Source organism: Myxocyprinus asiaticus, chromosome 3 (genome assembly GCF_019703515.2).
Source record: "Myxocyprinus asiaticus isolate MX2 ecotype Aquarium Trade chromosome 3, UBuf_Myxa_2, whole genome shotgun sequence".
Classification (NCBI taxonomy): domain Eukaryota; kingdom Metazoa; phylum Chordata; class Actinopteri; order Cypriniformes; family Catostomidae; genus Myxocyprinus; species Myxocyprinus asiaticus.
Genome location: NC_059346.1, coordinates 52,317,501 through 52,336,597, shown reverse-complemented (window position 1 = coordinate 52,336,597; position 19,097 = coordinate 52,317,501). Strand labels below are relative to the sequence as shown.

The window sequence follows — 19,097 nt, the reverse complement described above, 5'->3', positions numbered from 1 at the left end:
CGCAAATCTTAATCTTTATGTATGAACAATATAGGACAGGTATACAATAATTACACATTTTATTTAAAATATAAAGTCTGTACCTGCTTAAACACATTGAAAAGCGGTGGTCAGTCCCAATAATCATGCTCACGCATGTTGTATAATGAGGATGAACATTAAATCAATTATTACTACACATAAAACCTGGTAGTTTGAGAAGAGAGCATACAATACACTTTCATACATGACAAAACAAAATACATGTCAATTTATTTAATTGAATTCTGTAATAGTTAATCAATTTCGGTGCCTCGACAAGGTTACAAACAACTTCCATGTTACAACTTCCACTTCCACATTATTTACATTTTGAGAAGACAAACACCTGGACGTATTTGCCAAAGTGATCAGCACTGTTAACCTTACCCCTAAACCTAACCCTACATCAACCCTTACCATAAATCCAAACCTAATCTAAACCCTACCCTAATCCTTACCCTAAACCTTAACCCTAAACCTACACGTACCTCAACCTCAGTATCGCCAAATGTGAATTTTGTGAGAATTTTGCAGAACAACATGTAGTTACACAATAAATACATTGTTTTGTATGTATTTTAATGTTAGTACATAGTAGTTAAAGACAACTTATATAAAGTGGGACCTGAGTTCTTATTTGTAACATTTCTGATACCGAAAACCACCATCATTTGCCTTTGTTATGAAACACAGCGACTAAAGCTGCCTATCCCTCTAAAATATTGATGTCCAATCAGTGTGCCAACTTGAGTAAGCTCTGTGGTTGTTCGAGGGGTTGACTTTGTATGGTGCTTTGCCTGGCATAGTTATCTCAGCAACACTCACTGACAGCTTTCAAATAAACTAGGACTTCTGCAAAGACAATCCCTCCAAAAGGGCTCAGAACCTAAATACACACAGACACATCACGCCATGGGAACCCTAATCTTTGCTGGCATCAAATGAACCAGTTGAGTGCACCAAAATGCCAAGCAACTTCCCTCGACATTGGCGAGTCCTACCCACAAGGCCAGACAGCAAAGTTTCCAGAGCTTTGAGCACACTTTAGGGGCTTGCCCTGTAATCCACTTGGTATCTGTGTGAATTGAAATTCGATCAGCTTTTCAGATAAATACAGAGGATGATAGTTGGAAGAGGGACAGTGTGGTGAGTGGAGGGCAGTGGGAGGGACGGGAGGGAGGGCAGAGAGGGAAAGGCAAGCAAATAGTTTACATCATTATTCCAGAAAGATCCACAGCTGGCTTCTCTGGCAGGGGCTGTCGGTGTTGGTGTATTTAAGTGCGCAGGCACAAGAGGCTGCAAGTTTTCAGAGAGGGGACATAGAGACATCATGGACATCGCTATCCAGCATCCCTGGTTTCGCCGCTCCTTCTGGCCATCCTTCTTTCCCAGTCGGATCTTTGATCAGCACTTTGGGGAGCCCATTTCTAATAGCGACATGATTCCCTCACTGTACTACCCTAGACCTTCCTTCCTGCGCTGGCCAAGCTGGGTGGACAGTGGCCTCTCTGAGGTGAGCTAAAATTCCAGCTTTTGCAACTGCTGTCAGTTTAACCTTCTAACGATCGAGAATCAGCTTTTTTTTAATGGACTTTTTAGTTCTTTTTGATACATTTACATTACGTTTGTAGTATTATAAATAAAGTCAGTTGTCATTTGCATGAGTTAGTTTGGACAGTGGGATGTCTGTATACAGTTGTCAGGGTTGGGAGGGTTACTTTTGAAATGTATTCCACTACAGATTACAGAATACATGCTGTAAAATGTAATTTGTAACATATTCCGTTAGATTACTCAAGGTCAGTAACGTATTCTAAATACTTTGGATTACTTCTTCATTACTGGTAGATTTTTTCACTTGTTTTGACTATAAAAACTCTGCCAGTACAGTAAGACAAAATACACATGTTAAAAATACAATCTAAACCTAAATATCTTATGCAGTGTTGTTTCTAAAACAAGATACATCAAATTGATCTTGTTTTAAGGATTTATAGATATTTTTACAGGAAAACAATACAAAAATTATTATCAAGAATGTGATTTTTGGCCTAATATCAAAGGTCTTACTAGAAAAAAGAAATTAGTGAAATTAGTAGTGAGCATTTTAACTTACGTGTTATAAATGTTTAATTAATACACGTAATAAAATGCCCTTAATTTATGAATAGACTATTTTAATGAGATTAAAAAGATGGATAATGTCAGCTTGCTATAGTCTGCTTTATATTTATAGTACATAATGTCTTGATTTACTCATATTGTCACTTCCCTTGTCATGTTGATGTCAAAAGAATGGGTTAACCTAGTCCTGGTTACCTAAAGTCCCTTTTCAGGGCTTCATGCTCATTCACAGCATATATAATATAATAAAGCCTCAAGACCATTAAACCCTATTGAACCTTTATGTACACGTTTGAAAACTTTTGGCAACTTCTCAGTGAATGCTCTACATTCGTTCACTTTAGATTAAGGTACATTTTTATAGATTACTATTAATGTTGAATAAGTGTTATAAAGCATTTATAACATGAGAGGTAAAATGGCTCACTATTTGGCAATTATTGCATGAAAGTCACCCTTTTTATACATGTTGTTATAACCGTATACCTATGATTTACACGGCATTTGCAAATTAATTATTAGCCCCTTTATAATCCCTTAACAAAGGGAATATTAAAGTTAAATGTTACCAAAGTGACTTCATACATCCACTTAAAATCACATTGACACCAGTTGGTTAAAAGTAATGTCAAAAATGGCTAAATGAAGTAAAGTTAGTTCTGAGAAAAGTTCTGATATCATCATTTGTTTACAAATACACTTGGTTTGATATTTAGTCATCAAATGCAATGGCATTAATTTTTAAGTGTGGCTTAACGGTACAAATACTTTTTGGGGCCACTTTATAATTGAAGTTACTGTTATTAGATGTTCTCGGTCCTAATGTCTTGGTTTTTTAAAGACAGAGAGAGCAGCATTATTTAAAGGTATTTATAGGTGTCTTTCTCGCTAATGGCAACAGTCTGGTTCATTCTAAACAATGATCACACTGGATAAATATTCTGAGCATTTCTTCTATGATGATAGCTTTGATGAACTCGCACTGAAGCGTAATTCTATTTTTCTGATAAAGGTGGACAAAATCAAACAAACATTCACATTTTTGGTTTTTAAGAAAGCATATAAGAAATTGAAATACATAAGAAATTATATTTAGCCTAAAGAAAATAAAGCCTATTTTAGAACCATTTAGATCTGCATTGTGAATAACATTTTCTTTATGAAAATTAAGCACAATTTAAATGAAATTAAAAGGATAGTTCACTAAAAATTTTTAATTCGTTCACCATTTACTCACCCTCATGCTATCCCAAATGTGTATGACTTTCTTTCTTCTGCTGAACACCAATGAAGATTTTTAATAGAATATCTCAGCTCTCTACAATACAAATCAACAGGGTCCAAAAAGGTTTGAAGCTCCAAAAAGCACATGAAGGCAGCATAAAAGTAATCCATACAACTCCAGTGGTTAAATCCATATCTTCAGAAGTGATAGGATAGGTGTGGGTGAGAAATAGGTTAATATTTAAGTCATTTTATGCTAGAAGTTCTTCTCCCAGCCCAGTGGGTGGCGATATGCACAAAGAATGTGAATCGCAAAAAGCAAAAGAACAAGAATGTGAAAGTGGGAGTGGAGATTTATGCTAAAAAAGGACATAAATATTGATTTGTTTCTCACCCACACCTATCATATCCCTTCTGGAGATATGGATTACTTTTATGCTGCTTTATGTGCTTTTGGAGCTTTAAAGTTCTGGCCACCATTCACGTGCATTGTATAGACCAACAGAGCTGAGATATTCTTCAGAAAAATCTTCATTTATGTTCTGCAGAAGAAAGTCATACACATCTGGGATGGCATGAGGGTGAGTAAATGATGAGACAATTTTCATTTTTGGGTGAACTATTCCTTTAACCACTTCTCCCAATTCTCAGTAGGCTAATGTGGGATCTCATTCTCATTACTTTTAGTCTGTGATTTTGTGTGATGATTGCAAAGATTAGACCAAAAACACAGTACTGTTGAATTGTTAAATAATTATTTAATGTTTCCAATTGTGTTTCCTTAGATGAAATTGGAAAAGGATAGTTTCTCAGTAAATCTGGATGTAAAACAGTTCGCACCAGAGGAGCTGTCAGTGAAAATCAACGGAGACTTCCTTGAAATTCATGCTAAACATGAGGATCATCAGGTAAAAATGTAACAGTAATCTCTTGTACAGTACAAGATGGCAAAAGAGATATCTTACAAATTGGTTTGTACGAAAAGGTACCTATTCCAAACCCTGATGTGTTCTTTCTTCCGTGGTACACAAAAGTTACTATCCTATTAAATTCATGATTAGGTTATGGGTTTGAGTAAGGGGTTAGACTATATGTTTATTTGGGTTAAGGGTTACATTTAATAACTCAATAACATTGTTTATTTTTCTCAGTGGGATTAATAGTTGTACATTTTTGCATGAGACAACTTGTATGATTTCTTACCACTTCACCATCTCGTAACATTATTACTACTTGTCATGAGACCAGGTTGAAATTTAGTGTATATGAGCAATCCAGTCTGCAACCCAATGCCTCACCTAACCAGGTCCTATTACTGGCTTTATTATTTAAAATATATATGTCATCACCAAGAAAACAAATGTTGTACATCAAACAGGCCTTGTGTTACAAGTAAACATTGAATTAAACAGAGTGAATGATGCATGGATCAGTCACTATCACCTGTTCATACATTTATAGAAGAGATCAGATGTTGTATTTTGCTTTGCAGGACAAACATGGCTTTGTCTCACGGGAGTTTCTAAGAAAATATCGTGTTCCTGCTGGTGTGGACCCAACCTCTGTCACCTCCTCCCTGTCTTCTGATGGGGTTCTGACAGTGACAGCCCCACGCAAGCACTCAACCAGCCCAGAACGCACCATTCCCATCACCCGTGAAGACAAGCCCGCCGTGACTGGCCCTCAAAAGAAGTAATGCTGCTAGACTTCCATGTTACAACTTTACAGCTTTATGTTCCTTGTCTTTCTCAGTTGTATGTTCAACATTGCTTCTGCTCCAATTATCCTTTACTGCTCAATCTGACCAGGATATACTGGAATAGCTTATTACCCCCCTTGTTATTGACATGCCAATCAATTAAGCTGTCTTTGCTACAGAAGCTTAGGAAGAAATGGTTATTAGGTCAAAACTACTTCAATTAAGACATCATCAAACAGTAAATGCAACTTCTACATAAGTGGTTCTCAACTTGTGGATCGTGACTGAAAAATGGAGAAATAACAATTCACTTTTAAAAGGGTGGAGAAAACACTTCCCATATCTTTTGTTGCTGATATCAAAGGCTGTCATCCAATTGAACTCTACTGTATTTTGGTGCAAATTCTTCTGTCATTTGATAGAAGCTATCCATATTAGGCAGATGCAAATATGCCCTCATCCTTGAAAAACCATGACCAAATTACGCAAGGAAAATACAACCCAGAAATTCAGGTTCACTTGCATGAGGATAAACATGGTTTGTATCAACCACAATGTGTTTTGTGCAGTGACTTATTGGCTGCTGAGTACCACTGAAATTCAAGAGACATTTAGAAGCCAAACACTCAAACTTTTTTACTTTTGTGGGTCTCCACTTGACGTCCAATGTAAAATTCGCATGGATCCTGAAGCAAAACAAGTTGTGAACCACTGCTCTAAAGTCTAAATCATTGTTACCTAAATCAGTTCCATAGAAATACACTGTTACAATAAAGTATTGTCTGACCAGACAAAAGGCCTCTTTTATGTTTTGCAGCCAGTCTATGCTAATGGCTGCATGACAAAGTATTTGAGGTCCTGAGTGTAGGATTGTTGGATTTTTCCTTTTCATTTATTGAGAACAAAAACACAATGGCTTAAACCATCATTGTATAACATTTTTGGATCATGTGGCAAAAAATGTCCATAGTCCCTCATATTTAATTTTATTTAATGTCCAGAGTTTGATTCCCTGCACACTATTATTATCATTTATCCAAAAGAGCTCAATAGAGAAATGTTGGCTGCTTATTCTGTATGTTAAAATGATTTGTTACATCCAGATATGATGATGGCTTTCAGTGGTTGGAAAAAAACAAGTTTTGTTTATATTTAATGATGGATTTAGGACCAGAAGTCATACTGAGGGAATGTGGATAAGTTCTTGAAAAAATATCTCTATAATATCTCTCTCTCTCTCTCTCTCTCTCTCTCTCTCTCTCTCTCTCTCTCTCTCTCTCTCTTTTATGGGTATTAAGGCTGTTCTAACACCCTTTCAAATTTACAAGTGTAAAATTTGGGCTAACCCAGGGTTAAAAGAAGTGTAAAGCCCTTTGGTTTCTGGTTAAGTGTGGTGCCAAGAAGTGCCAATAACAGGTTCTACAGCAATAATGAGAGTCCTGTGTACAGTACATGAGGAATGAGGTCATATATAAGCAACTAAAAGAGTTTATTAATGCAAGGTTTTTAAAGTATGGTAGGATTACTACAAAGTATGACTAGATCAGAGGTTTCCCAAATAATATATGAGCTTGCAGTCATAGCGCATTTCAGTGTTATTCTTCAGAATGAAATACAGTATTTTCTAGGTACTGTATATCTTGAGCTAAGTTAAAACCTTTCTGTTTAGGTTATGTTTAAGTGCATGGACATGCAACTGTGTGTGTATGTGTGTGTGTGTGTCTTCTCACTAAAGCAAAGGCCTGTTAAACCATTGCATTGAAAACACTAGGAGGTATAAGTGAGAAGGAGCACAAGTGTTTCAAATCGTTTTTCATAGTCCATTGATTCTACATTCCTCACTAATCACAGCTCCAAGTACTGAATTAATGTATTAATATCATGAAATAATTATCAATAAATTCTGTGACCATTCAAAACCAGTGTGACCTGGCTTTTTTTTTTATTATTTTTTTTTTTATTCAAAATAAAATGTTTTATTTTAAACAACGTGGGTCCTGTAAGTCAAATTATAAAAGCTGAAATATATGTTGTAGCTAAATAAGTTGCTTTCCATTTCATACTCTGTCCGTGGACTGATATATATATATATATATATATATATATATATATATATATATATATATATATATATATATATAAAACATATAGAAATTTCTTTAAAAAAAAGAAAAAAAATTATCTTTATATTTCAAAACGTGTTTATTTTGTACTATATTTTTTTTTATGGTGTAAGGAAACAACCTCTTATATTATCTTTGATTGATTTGTTTGCTTCTATATAGCTGTGATAAGGATAAGTTCGCGGGCAATGGAGGAGTCAGTGAACTAGGGTTGCCAACTGTCCCGTATTAGCTGGGACGACCCTTATATTGGGCCTAATTGATTTGTCCCATACGTGACCTCCCTTGTCCTGTTTATTGACTGCTACGCTGATCTAACCACTGACTGATACAACAGCAACAGCAGCAGTGCTGATCACGACACTTGAGGATGATCACCGACACCTGTCATCATCCAGTCACAGCCCCCCCTCACGCGCATCAGTATACGTTAAGTAAATGTGCCAGTTCCTCCACACACACAAAAAAAAAAAAAAAAAATGAGGGCACGAATATGGATTAAACTGCAAATATGGATAAACCTGCAAAGAATTTTCAGTTGGCCATGAAGGTGAGAATGACTTGACTCAACATGCTTCCACAGAAATGCACAAGAAGGCCACACTAGCTAAAGGTGCAAGCGATATTGGTGCATTCTTCGGGGCAGCTACTGTGGAAACTGACAAAATAGCGGCAAGTGAAGCATCAAACGTGTATCACACTGTCAAACATGGACTCGGCTACAACATTACCGACTGTCTTGTTAAGCTAAACGGTGCATTGTTTTATGACTCAAATGTTGTGAAGAAGATTCTCTTGGGAAGAACGAAAGCTGAGATGATCACAATGAATGTTTTAGGACCAAAGACTGTGCGGGATATCCTGAATGATCTATCCCCGACTGAAGGTGAGCCTGTGTTTTACTCGGTTGCCACCGATGCCTCAAACAAGGGAAACAGAAAAATGTTTCCAGTGTGCGTGAAATATTTTTCTGTGTCTGATGGAGTGCGGTGCAAGTTACTTGACTTTTATGAAGATAGTGATGAAACTGCAAATGGTATTCATCAAGCTCTGATGAACTGCCTGAAAAAGTATGAACTGGATATAAAACGCATCACAGCCTATGCGGCAGATAATGCCAATGTAAACTTTGGAAAACACCACTCTGTTTACCAGTTATTGAGCAGTGCCAACAGTCGCATTGGAAAGCTAATTGCCCAGCTCACATAGCTCATAACACCTGCAAGCACGCCTGTGATCAGCTGTCAGTGGATATTGAGTCACTGACATTGAGTGGCGTGAAATTCTGCGTCATGTTTGCACGTGATGGCTGTCTCTTCGTCCAGCTGTTGATCGTCTCCTGCAGAGCTGGCCAGCTCACCTCATACTTCAGGTCCCTTGGGGAGACCTGTCTTGTGGCACTGAGGAGGATTTTTGAGGACGAAGAAAAAACTGCAGCTGCTGAGATTTATCTGTGCTTTTTCCACAACATGGGGTGTGTTTTTGACACACTTGTTAGAAAGCTGGAGGAAACAAAGCTCTGCATCACAGATGTTTACGAGGAGATGGGAAAATTCAAAGTGAAGATGCTTCAGCGGAAAGAAAACAGCTTTTTGGATACCAGACCAAGCAGCTGATGGACAAACAAGGGTCAGCACAGAGATTAAAGCAGCAAAAGGACTTTCTGAAGTTCTATGATTCTGTCATTGCATACATTGACAAATGGTTTGATTTCTCATCAGAAAATGTGATGATGAAACTGAAACTAATCGGCCTACATGAGGAGCTCTCCTTCACTGACCTAGAGCAGGTGGTGGTTGCCCTCAAAATGACAGAGACAGTGAGTATGGACCAACTCTATGAAGAGTTTTGTGCTAGCAGGGAGGAAATAAATAAAGCCACACAGGATACCACAAAATCCACCAGTGAGAAGTGGGTCGCAGTTTTCCAAAACATAGGGAAAGCCAACTTGATCAACATGCTCAGGATTGTTTCATTTGTCCTCAGTGTGCCAGGCTCAAATGCCTTTGTAGAGAGGATTTTCTCTCTGATGACCATTAAATGGTCAGACTCAAGAAACAGGTGCAGCACAGAGCTGATCAAAAATGAACTTCAAATATCTGTGAACTGTGACTTGTCATGTAAGGACTTTTCTCTGGCTGCACCAAAGGTCAAAAGACTGCCTGAATCGGTCTAGAGCAGCCAAAAATATCCATGGAAAAAGTAGACTTGGTGAGCAGAGACATGCCCCTCTTTTGCATTTAAATGTTTTATTTTGTCAAGTTTTGTTTTCCAACTTATATATAGTTTGAGTGAATAAGAATGTGAAGCATTTATTCCCCACCACTGTTTGTGTACACAGAGGGTGCACGTTCTGGGTCTCTGCTATTTGATTCCTCTGCAAAACTACAGCATACAGAAGCTAAGTTATTTTTAGTTTGACACATGTAAGATTAACATGAAGGGGATAACTTTTTCTAACCTACAGTGCAGGAGTCACAAGTGGTTTGTCTTAGACAAATAGTAAAAGTAATAGGTAATGGTTCAATTAAAGGACTGTATTAAAGGTACCTGCTGTAAATTAACAAACTATTATTAAACCTACCGTATGTTGCCAAGGCATGAGATTTATGTATTAATATTTAATTAAGAAATTAGCTATCATTATGTCAAATGGCTTAAAACAATACACTGTATATTCACACAAAACCATACCCGCACTGCTGCGGCAGGCCACCTATTGTCCCTTATTTCATAGTGACAAAGTTGGCAACCCTACAGCGAACAGATGAGTGTTTGTTCACACACACTTTAGTTTATACACACACAAAGCAAAATAGCTCTCTCTAAAATGGCAGTCTCTGTTGCGGGTCTTTCCTCTTCCACTGGTCTGGGCCACTCTCTCTCACTCCTCTGCCGCTCTGGCGAGCCTTATCAGGTCTCCCTCCGCCATCACTATAATGAGAGACAGGTGTTAGAGTAATCTCAACCCAGGTGACGAGCCTTACCACTTTCCCTCTCCCGCAGACAGACACATGACCAGTAAACTATCCACGTTTTCATTTTCAATTTTGAGTGTGGGCTGCTTCCAGTATAAGCCACTTCCAGTTATTTTAACTGTACAAAAATTTTAAATTATGCTGCTTGAAATTGCAAGCTTGAAATATACAGTATACCATCAAATTATTATCATAAACTCATGGGTTCGGAGTGCATATAGTTTCACCGTTTTGCATGGGACTGGATTTGGAGAGTACAATTTGAAATTAAGTGTTATTTTAATGTATTTTGTGGTTGAGCATTGCAACAGTTTCATCACACACAATGAAAAAAGAATTCGTTGATAGTTTAATTCAGTTGTGGACATTGGTTCCACACAATGAAAATGAGTTTACTTAATATGAAATTAAAATGTAGGCTCTACTCAAACACTTTGTGCAACAAAAACCTGAATGAATTGAGTTAACTTTACTCTCCCTTGCTATAGCTAGCAACAACCATTTTAACATATTATGCTGTGTGTGTTATATATATATATATATATATATATATATATATATATACAGTATATTTTTGTAATGTATGACAAAGTATGGTGCTGATTAGGGATTCCAGATTCCCTGTCAATCATTCATTATTCTGTTAATCCCTCAGCTATTGCTTCACGAGAAAGCGGATCGCTAGGCTCTGAGGAAGGCCTTGCAGAACCGACAAGCCATTTTGTAATATCCATGTTTGTTTTACATACGTTAATCAAATGCTGAAGACTGTGTGAAAGACCGCTTCGCCGCTAGCGACAGGAATTCACTCAGCAAAAGACGCACGTTAACGACATAATGACGCAACCATTCACACAAACTAGTACACCCCCCACCCCCACCTGATGCCAGTGTCATAAATAAATGAGTCCGCCGGTAAAATCGAGTCCCCAGAGGGTGAATGTTTGTTATAGCGACGTCTTTGAAATGGTGAATAGCACTATAGTTAATATAATAACTTGACTGGCTTCAAACAATTAAAGCTGAACTATGTAAGATTTTTTTGATTAAAAATGAACAAATTGCCATTATTGATTGAGTACATAAAAAATAAGTGTTCAAAACAATGTCCTTACTTTAGTTTACAGTGTTATTGTGTGCATTGCATAGACATGCTATTGTAGTAACTGAGGCTGGACAATATAGTATAAAAATAATAAAGTCTGCTATTGAACTCGTATCAGCCATATCACGAGTTTAACCTCTCAAATTGAAAATTGTAGTACAATTCAAACATTAATAGTAGATAAAACACTTGAATAATCATATTAAGATGTACTGGTGGTGGCTGAGGAGAGTCCCCTGTACTCTTTTTAAAAGTGCTTTGAATGTCATGTCAGAAAAGCGATTTAAGTGTAAAATTCATTCAAATATGTAAATAAGAGTGTTGTTAATCTTCACCAAAGTGACGTTATGACGTTATGACTTTGGCTCCAGTCATGATCACACACAGGCGATGTCCAGGTAATCTCAACTTGGAAGATTCATCCACCAGAAGAGCAGTGCTGAAACACGACTGAGATAAAGTGTTCTTCTGCAAATTGCTTGCAATTTTAAGTTTCAACCAGAGATGTCACTAAAGAGCACAAAGTTACGTAGTGCCGCTTTAATAAACATGAATTTATTAATTCTGTGTCACAGCTTGCCATATGTAAGCTAACTGAAAAACAAGAAATGTTTAATTTCACAGTCTATATCTGTGGTAATATAACATTATGTGTAACATATGATTTAAAAGTCATTAAATGTTGTATTTACAAAATTATATTGACATACATCATAAAAGGACTTTGTAGGATTTCTACTCTGACAGTGAATATAGCAATCATTCAAAGTTCTATGAGCCAGTGGAATCACTAGGAATCACTATGATGTCAGATGCGGACTCATTTTAACGGGCGGACTCAGTTGATTACTGAAGCCTTTTCTCTAAATAATGCATTTTAATTTTTCCCCATATGATGTATTTGTTTTATTTATTTTATTTTATTTATTTGGTGCTATTGTAACAGTGAATGCAAATTGTTATCCTCTATAGTTGTATTTGTATGTAAATATTTTTGTTCCGCAATAAAATAAAAAAAATAAAATATATATATATATATATATATATATATATATATATAAATTAAATAAAAAAGGACTAATTTGATTACGACACCGGCCCTGCTTATGTATCTGGGGACTTTTTTTTTTTTTTTCTTTTCTCCCCAATTTGGAATGCCCAGTTCCCAATGCGCTCTAAGTCCTCGTGGTGGCATAGTGACTCACCTCAATACGGGTGGCGGAGGATGAATCTCAGTTGCCTCCACCTCTGAGACCGTCAATCCGCGTGTTTTATCACGTGGCTTGTTGAGCACGTTACCGTGGAGATGTAGCATGTGTGGAGGCTTCACGCTATTCTCTGCGGAATCCGCGCACAACTCACCACGTGCCCCAGGGGTGGTAGTCAATGTCTTTATTTGCTGAGCTACCCAGGCCCCTTATCCAGGGATTTTAATGTTTTAAGAGTAAATTTACTTCACAATGTAGTGCTCCCCTATGGACCCACTGGCGAGTCCATATAGAGTTTAAGGGGTTGAGACCCCATCGCAGCAGTGGTGACAAGTTTTTCTACTGCCAATATAACATAAAGTATAATCTAAATTTACACTGAATATAAAAAAAAAATTCATTAAATTTTTTTTTTTCATTTACACTATTAAATAAGGCAGAAAAGCTTCATTACTGACTGTGAAAATTAAGGATCCATTGCAGGAACATTACAACGATTTCATTTTTTTTATTGCTGACATAAAACAATGAAAATAATTAGGCTGCATAAGATTTAGATTCTCATTTAAATAACGGTGAGCATATCAATATGATACATCTAATTTTTAAATAGATTCATTTTTAATTAATTTTAATTTGGAAACGTGCACTCACCTGTCTACAGATGTGCCATATAACTATGTGCTTCTTGAGGTGTCATTTGTTTCCATGATAACACATGACGCAACTCGACCTGGAGGCCAGAAACCAATATACCTGCTCATCTAGACAATTAAAGGCAGATGCAATCATTCCTTTACTGAGTAGTAATTGATTTTTTCTTTCAAGGTCTCATCATTAAGAACTTTTGATACCAAACCATCATGTGGTTCTAAGTGGATCACAGCAACAAGAGAGCAAAGTAGCAGCAGTTCAGTTTTATTCAAACTATTGCATCAACAAGCATTTACAAACTATTAAGCAAACTGTTTTCTGCACTGTCTAGAGAAAACCCTAATGCAAGTGGTGTGCTTATTTGACACTTTTGCCACAGAATCATAGGTTGAGTTGCATTCTAGTGATAATGCGTATAGACAAACACTGTATAGTGCAGATTTGGATCAAGACTTCCAGAAGCTGAGGAAGCACACAATCCTAATAGCAGTAGAAGTCCCATTTCTGAAAAGACAACAAAATGTAATTACTTGTGAAGGCCCCCTTATAGTTTTATTCTATGTAATCGCTCAGAAAAAATTCAGATACATACATCAGTCTTGACCTCAACTTCAGCAGGCATTAACGCATGTGTCTCTTCAACAGCACTGCTGGGGAAATATTCTAGACGAGCCTCCTGCTCTCCATAATATGACCCTTGAACCTTCAAAAACACTAATGTTCAGTAATATGCTGTGACTTCATTCTCATAGGGAATTAAATGTTTTTTGCAGCTTAGTTATTAAAATTCTGCAAGTAGTGATTTGCTATTCAGATGACACAGTGATTCAGTACTAATACTTACACTGCCAGACCAGAAGAGGTTCCCACGGTCTTTAAGCATGGCATACACAAAGACAGACAGTCTAGAGGATAATAGTCTCGCAGAGCTCTAGCAATGAGAATGGGATCTGTGTATACAGAAGCACACAGCTTAAATGGGCAGCTGATTTGAAATGTCAAGCAGTGACGGCAATGTCCTTCAGAGTGACATGCTATACTTCATCTAAAACTCAGAATGGTACTTTTCTGATTGTATAACTATCTTTCATGAAGTTTTTGTGGAATATTTGTACTTACTTAACATTATGAGAGGTCATATGTTATTGTTCTCACGGAGATCCTTGCATAGGATATACAGTTAATGTGATAATATTAATGGCAAAATATTATATTCATAAATACAAATGCTCATCAGTTATACCCAAATTGTTATGCATGACTTTGTGTCAGTAGTGTTAACCTTTAGAAAACAACAAAAACAAAACAAAAAAGTGTCAAAATTGTCAAACTGTATGACAGGTTATTAAATGTTTCATTTATTTCCTGTATTTTGTTTCTGTTCTTGTCTTTATCCAATGGATAAATTGATCTTTATTGTTGGCTTATTGATCTGTTATCCTTTGTATGCTTACCAATCTTCTAAAAACAAATATTTGTACTCGAGTAGTTGATGCATGACATGTCCATGAATTGTTTTATCAACTTCAAGATTGTAAGGGTAAATCATATTAATGTGTAAGGGAATGTGTAGGCCTACATTATAGTGTAGGTGCTGTGACAGTTTTTCACCCCTTCTTCTTCTTTTTTCTTTCATTAGTTCATTTTAAATAGTCCTGCAATGTCACATTTGAATTTGTATAAGTACAATTATGTAATGTTGTCCCTTACTTAATTTTAGTTCATAATAATTATTAAAGAGTTCGCAAATTCAATGAAGCTTAGCATTTCAAACCACAAGTCCACTGCCCACTTTTAAATAAGTAAATTTTAATATGATTTAAGTGAATTGCAAAAAAGCTAAAAAAAAAAAAAAAAAAAACTAACAACTTTGGAGTTAAGTTTATTTATAAAAGCAAAAAAACAAACAAACAAGGAAACAATTTCCACACAGAAATTGCTAGTAAATTTAACAGATCATATTTTCAAGTAAAGGCTACACACAATTCTTGGTGCTTTTAATTAGAAATTCTCAAGTAAAGTTTACTTTGCAGTACTCTGTTTCAAGTACATTTTACTCAAGCAATGTAACACTGAATTAAGCCATGCTTAATGCAAGTTTACTAGGATTTTAATGCATTTTTAAATGTACTTCCAGAATGCAGCATGCAATTTAGTCTATTAAACATCATCTAGCTTAGAAACAAAACACTGGTCTGCGCACGCAGATCTGAACACTTGTGCGCAAAACACGATAATGGTAACAGTCAACAAGTAATTTTTTTATTTTTTTTATCATAAACAGGTAGTTTGAATAGAAAACGAACTTCAGACTTCACAAAACAAACAGTTATCAAAGTACAAAATGAGCAATAAAAACGCTGTAAATCAACTTGCAAACAGTGAAACCATGCAAGCTCATTCATTATTCCAGTGCATGCTGGGAACACCAGTTTTGAAAAGTTAAAGGAGCAATATGTAACATTGACATCAAGCGTTTAAAATGGGTACTGCAGTCCAAATTCAAAATATTGGAGGGAGTTGTCTCCCCCTCCCCCTCCTCCCCAGACTGGAAGATCACATGGGTTGCCAGGTTGAGGACACGCAACAGGAATGAGCAAACTGACAATGGCAAGCGACGACCCTTACACTGTAAGTTGATCAGCTAATGTGTACGTTTGCAATGTTTTTATTGTTCGCAAATAATAAACCAGCTCATGTGGATTTTTTATAACTCTGTCAATGATAGCTAGATGTATTGCTGGCTTCCATGGGTGCAGCGCACTGTTTGCCCGCTAACTTGTTTCAAATATGGCAACCCGGGGTGTCGAAATACTATTGGGAAATGGGCAGTGGGTGGGATCACAAACACAAACAGAAATTCCGGCCCGGAACGGACATTTCAAAGTAGAATACTGGCTGTAGCATTGTTATCAAAGAAGCCACTATTTCAACTTAGCATGTTTCCTAAATCTCTGATAACATATTATGATCATTTTATGCTTTAGTACAGTAAATATATTACATATTGCACCTTTAAATAAAATTTACTTATTTTATTTACCACTGAAATTCAATCAAATGAACAAAAAAATATGGTTTTCTACTTTAGGGTTGATTCAAGACGACACATTGTAAAGATAATAAACAATCAGAAACACTATTAACTTATGACATGTTTGAGTTGGGTACAAATGTAGAATTTACTAAATATTTTCTAGTTCATGCTTTAACATATTCAATGTAGAAAGTACTTGATCTTTTCTGCTATATTTACTTCACTACAAAAAAAAAAAATTTTTTTCAGTGTACATCGTCCCCTTACATGTAAATTGTAACCTAAAATCTTGAATCTTGATGTCAACTACCCAAGATTGTACTAAGATGAATGATACAGCAAATTGTGTGTTTATTCTTTGTTATTAAACTTTTGAAAGAAAGCTGTGAAATAAAAATTCAGTTTAACAATTCTAAAGTTCCCCCACAACGAGTAATTAATAGTCAATATTTGCTGAATTAAAGTTCAATATGCTGGTTTGCATCACTCACGGCTACATTCTGAATCGGCACATAGCTTCTTGTCCGAGAGCTTTGGCATCTGCCTGCCTGCCATAGTAACCAGTGGCAGCAGGCAGCACAGAACCACTAGAAGGGTCCAGTTAACACACGGTCTATCCACCTGTGTGTGTTTGTGTGTGTGAGAGAGATTCTATTTGACTGAATAGTGGACTAAAGCTCAAGTGGAGGGGCACAGTTGAGGCAAACCCCTCCCAATTTCACAATTTAGACATATAATAACAGGAAAAATGGCAATAACACACCACTCCTTGTTCTATATTCACAAATATATTAAACAAAAGTGTAAAGACAAAATTTGAACAGCATTTTAAACCTAACTATCTGGTGTTGCTACTGATTGTGTCACTCAAAAAAAATGATGCTCAAAGTAAATTCTTTTTGTCTGTTATAAAAACTTTTTTACTCTCTTTTTTTTTCTTTCAGCTGAGGACATGTGAGGCATCTGTTTCTCAAACTAGAGACTCGGATGTACTTATCCTCTTGTTTAGTTGTACATCTGGCCTTCCACATCTCTTTCTGTCCTTGTTGGAGCCAGTTGTCCTTTGACTTTGAAGACTGTAGTGTACACCTTTATATGAAATCTTCAGTTTTTTTTTCTTTCTTTTTTTTTTTTTTTGGCAATTTCAAGCATTATATAGACTTCATTCCTCAAAACAATGATTGACTGATGAGTTTCTAGAGAAAGCTGTTTCTTTTTTTTACATTTTTGACCTAATATTGTCCTTAAGACATGCCAGTCTATTGCATACTGTGGCAACTCAAAAACAAACACAAAGACAATGTTAAGCTTCATTTAATGAACCAAATAGCTTTCAACAGTGTTTGATATAATGGCAAGTGAATTTCTAGTACCAAATTAGCAATTTAGCATGATTACTCAAGGATAAGGTGTTGGAGTGATGGCTGCTGGAAATGGGGCCTGTCTAGATTTGATCAAAAATGACATTTTTCAAATAGTGATGGTGCTGTTTTTTACATCAGTAATGTCCTGACTATACTTTGTGATCAGGTGAATGCCACTTTGGTGAATCAAAGTATCAATTTCCTTCCGAAACAGCAAAATCTGTACATTATTCCAAACTTTTGGTCACCAGTGTATGTACAGAGACAGAGGCCTTTGCCAGTGGTTGAACACACTATCCTTTCAGAGCAGTGCAAAAGTCAACTCACTTTGGTTTAATGAATTCCTTGTGGTCTGGTTGTTTGCAGGTCTGTGAAGCTGCTCTATCCACAGAGAGGCAGCACTGAACAGGTTACTTAACCACTGAATGGGACCTTGTATGGTTACAGATTATATGACTGTCAACAGTACATCTGACCCTGTGGTAAATAAAAATAATGACTTTTTATTGAAGGTGAAGAAGGTTTGCTAAAATTAGTATAAACTTATCTATTTTTGTATAATGTATTTTTATGTTGTAGTTCTAAATGTGAGTTTAATGATTCATTGAAAATAATTTCCTCCTAGGATCCTACGCACAATTATTTTCCTTGGCCATTGTTTACATATAAGTAGGAAGTATATTTTTTACAGCTGCTTTTATCTCTTGTCAAGCATCAGTAACACGTTAGCTACAACAAAATGTACAACAGATTACAGGATTAAAGCACATAGCCAACGTGTACAAAATATAAATTCATAAATGATTTATATACATGGAAAAACATCAAGAGTGTTTTTCTTGGCCTACTTCATAACAGGTGCTTTTTGCTCTTTGATTCAATGAAGGAAGTTTATGAAACTTGCCTGAAGCCTGACCATTTCTTTTTATGAATATGACATTTTCCCAAAACAATAAAGATGTGTACAAAAATAATACATTGTTATTAAGAGATAATTGTGTAAAAAAATATATTTTCACATATTCCATAAACAACCTATTTGCACAATACATTTTACATAATAAAATTACATTCACCGAGTTACAGAAGCAAAAAATAAAAAAGTACATACATTATGCTAAATTAATTTAAATGTGCACTCAGTAAGTTTTTGTTGACCTTAAACTTGCACTGACACCTAGTGACGAGGATGCAGCATCATTCAAATGCAATAGTTTTCAGTTTCAGATGTCATTGTAGAAATTCACTATTTACAATCAGCAATGATAAATTAAATCCCTGAGTGAAAGTGTCAAATAACAGGACTGTTACTGAGATTAAGCAAGTAGTATTCAGCTGGTCATGTGATTCTAACATGGCAGCCCCCATGTGTGGACCCTCTCCATGTAGAATAAAACAGCTTTTATAAGATTACAGATATGACTAGAGTCTTCATGTCATGTAAGTAGCCATGATTTTAGATGTATCTTTCAAAATTACAATTAATTTCTGTTGAAGTAAACATTTTAAATTAGGAAAAAAGAAATGAGTGCACCTTTAATAGGAAAATGAAAAAAAGGT

General features: G+C 36.0%; 1 protein-coding gene and 1 pseudogene across 1 annotated transcript; one reads left to right on the top strand and one right to left on the bottom strand.

Annotated features, from left to right (window-relative positions):
- Positions 1–1,204: 1,204 nt before the first annotated feature.
- Positions 1,205–6,987, top strand: LOC127426963 (alpha-crystallin B chain-like). The gene is made up of 3 exons (XM_051674196.1): positions 1,205–1,534; positions 4,155–4,277; positions 4,862–6,987. Exons 1-3 carry the CDS (start codon positions 1,352–1,354, stop codon positions 5,063–5,065), a joined length of 510 nt encoding a protein of 169 aa, XP_051530156.1. The 5' UTR covers positions 1,205–1,351; the 3' UTR covers positions 5,066–6,987.
- A 6,536-nt stretch (positions 6,988–13,523) lies between these two features.
- The window catches only part of LOC127420772 (melanoma-derived growth regulatory protein-like), an 8,053-nt pseudogene continuing 2,479 nt past the window's right edge, over positions 13,524–19,097 (bottom strand).